This window comes from Sinocyclocheilus rhinocerous, unplaced genomic scaffold (genome assembly GCF_001515625.1).
Source record: "Sinocyclocheilus rhinocerous isolate Xijiao unplaced genomic scaffold, SAMN03320098_v1.1 scaffold1198, whole genome shotgun sequence".
Taxonomy (NCBI): domain Eukaryota; kingdom Metazoa; phylum Chordata; class Actinopteri; order Cypriniformes; family Cyprinidae; genus Sinocyclocheilus; species Sinocyclocheilus rhinocerous.
In genome coordinates, this window is record NW_015649585.1 from 140,090 (window position 1) to 142,526 (window position 2,437).

The 2,437-nt window shown below is 37.8% G+C and overlaps 1 protein-coding gene across 1 annotated transcript in view; it reads right to left on the minus strand.

Moving 5' to 3' along the window:
* Positions 1-265: 265 nt before the first annotated feature.
* The window catches only part of LOC107710821 (uncharacterized), a 3,477-nt gene continuing 1,305 nt past the window's right edge, over positions 266-2,437 (minus strand). Inside the window, exons 3-8 of the mRNA XM_016515670.1 lie at positions 2,156-2,256; positions 1,873-1,985; positions 1,472-1,584; positions 1,189-1,378; positions 702-790; positions 266-406 (exon numbers count right to left, since the gene is read on the minus strand). Of these exons, the coding sequence (XP_016371156.1) occupies positions 266-406; positions 702-790; positions 1,189-1,378; positions 1,472-1,584; positions 1,873-1,985; positions 2,156-2,256 (747 nt within the window). The remainder of the gene's footprint in view (positions 407-701; positions 791-1,188; positions 1,379-1,471; positions 1,585-1,872; positions 1,986-2,155; positions 2,257-2,437) is intronic.

Consider the following 2,437-nt stretch of genomic DNA (forward strand, 5'->3'; position numbering starts at 1 on the left):
ACTCTAAACAAAGTCCCACATGGCTTTTGGGGGCCACATATTAATGTAGGTAAATGATGGCTACTATTAATGAGAATCTTTCACTTCCAATGTGTAATGTGCAGGGCTGAGTTCAATTATGTTTAATGACAAATACCTAATAATAAACTAGCATATAATAAGATTATTGAATGAGCAGGCTTTTAGCAGAAATTCCCCATTTGTTTAGAGTGCAAAGCTTTTCTGTGATTTAGAAGTTTTTTTTAGTTTTTTTTTTAAAAATAATTTAAAATGGCATATGGCTGATATTTCTTAGGGATGGGTTGTCCTGGGATGCCTTGCAGTAGGGTTTGGACATATAAGTTTCATTGTGCGTCGTCCTGAAGTCATGTTTGCTGTGCCGGGGCCTGATATGGCTGTCTTTAACCTAGTAAGAGATTAGTTAAAGGTTGAAGGTCAGCTCTCAAAGAGGGGAAATAGTTCAGAAATAGTTATTAGCATGTCAACATAATCATTGCAATTTAATGGACACTTTTAAGTAGTGCTGTCAAACGATTAATCGCGATTAATCGTTTGACAGCACTACTTTTATGGAAACTACTTGTCCACTACTTATGACATGGTTTTAACTAAATTTGGTTGGGAACAGTGTAAAAAAAAAAAAAACAGACCAATGTCTTTGTTCGCTTCTCATGGACTGGAGAATATATGTAAAATTTTACCCGCTGAAGCTGACTAGGGCTCAGTTCCTGCCTTCTGGAGTTCAGGGGGACAAAATCTTTTTGCATGGTTGTAAGCATCCGATCCGACTCTACAAATACAAGTAGATTATGCGATAATCAATTACAGAGACTAACAACATAATTTACATTTCATATATTTTTATTTACTTTTATATTTTATATATGTTTTACATAGAGTATTTTTATGTATATTGTTTAGTCTTTTTTTTTTTAAGTCAGGTGACCTAAAAATGTTCTTTATGTAGTAACATTTAAATGAACTGCTTTTATTCTACTCAAAAACATGACTGAGCCAACCTGGCAACATTCAGTTGCATCAGTAAAAAAGCAATTTAGGGGTCCGATCAAGTAGAACTCTTTTAAAGTAAAAGCTGCCCATATACACTTTTTCACAGTGTAAGGTTAATGTGACGTAGGTCATTTTAGGTGATTACTGTGAAAATACAGGTTAGCAAACCAAAAGTACCTTGCTCAAGCAGCACGTGGCTAGGTGGGTAAACCGGTGGCTTGGGACGGAGCACTTCTTTGGATGGGAACTGCTCCTGCGATGCTGTGCTGTAGTATTTTCCAGCCAGATCAGGCCTCCCGAATGTAACATTGCTCAAAGTCCTGATACTGGGTCCATCCACATGCACTGGGAACTCTGAGCGGTTTATCTGACAAAACAAATATCCCTGAGTTAGAAACAACACGCTTTGTATTATTGTAATCTTTAGGCAAGAATAATTTGCAGCAGGTCACACATGCACCTCTGAGAGGAAGGACTGGTTCGTTGTTGACAGTCTCTCCTGGTTGCCTGTAAGTTTCTCTCCTTTGAACACAGAGCTGAGAGTCGGGCATCTGCGCTCCAGGTGAATAGGGCCTGGTAAAAAAACAAACTTATTAAAGTGACACACTTGATGAATATTTCATATGTTTACTTTCTGGAAAACTTGTCATAAAATATAAAGGTAGCTACAGATTTTAAAACGCTTCTGAATGTATTATATTAAGTAAAAATATCACATTTGATAAATGTGTTCAAATATTGCATTCCATTGATAACTTTTAATTAATATATTGAGTTCATGCTTTCACTCCTGTGGAAAATCACTGATATTCTGCACTGAAGAACATTTTCTACGGCATAACGAAAGGTTATTGTACATACCGCATTTGTGTGAAGGAAACTCCTCGGATGATTTTGTAATCCATTCATCATCATGAAGTTCCCGAAGCTTAAAAGGCTGAGGTTTCTTTCTCTTGTAAAGCAGACTTTCAGGGCTGTTGAAAACATAAACGTTACTGATTCTCCACATGGTTTCACATTTATTTATCTCAATATAACTAGGTGTGATAAAATGTTATTTCTAGAGCTTGAATTTTCTATAATCAGACTTGACACAATCCTATTGTTAAAATGTGGATGTTTTGTGTTGATGCTGCATCAGTACCTGTGGTCACCTGACTGTCTGAAAAAGCTGGAATAAGTTGTTTGCTTGTCATGTATTTTATCTCGGTCTCCCATTGGTACAGCTGAATACTGAACTCGTTGCTGAATGAAATACAAATAAATAAATAAATAAAATTATTGAACTGCATCTTTAATGGCACTCTCTGAAACCACCACCCAGGGCCGTCCTTAGCTGACGTGGGGCCCGGTGCGAGGTAGGGAGCGGGGCCCCCCTCGGTCTGTTCGCGATCACGTTCCGGGGGGGGGGGATGTCCCCCTACGT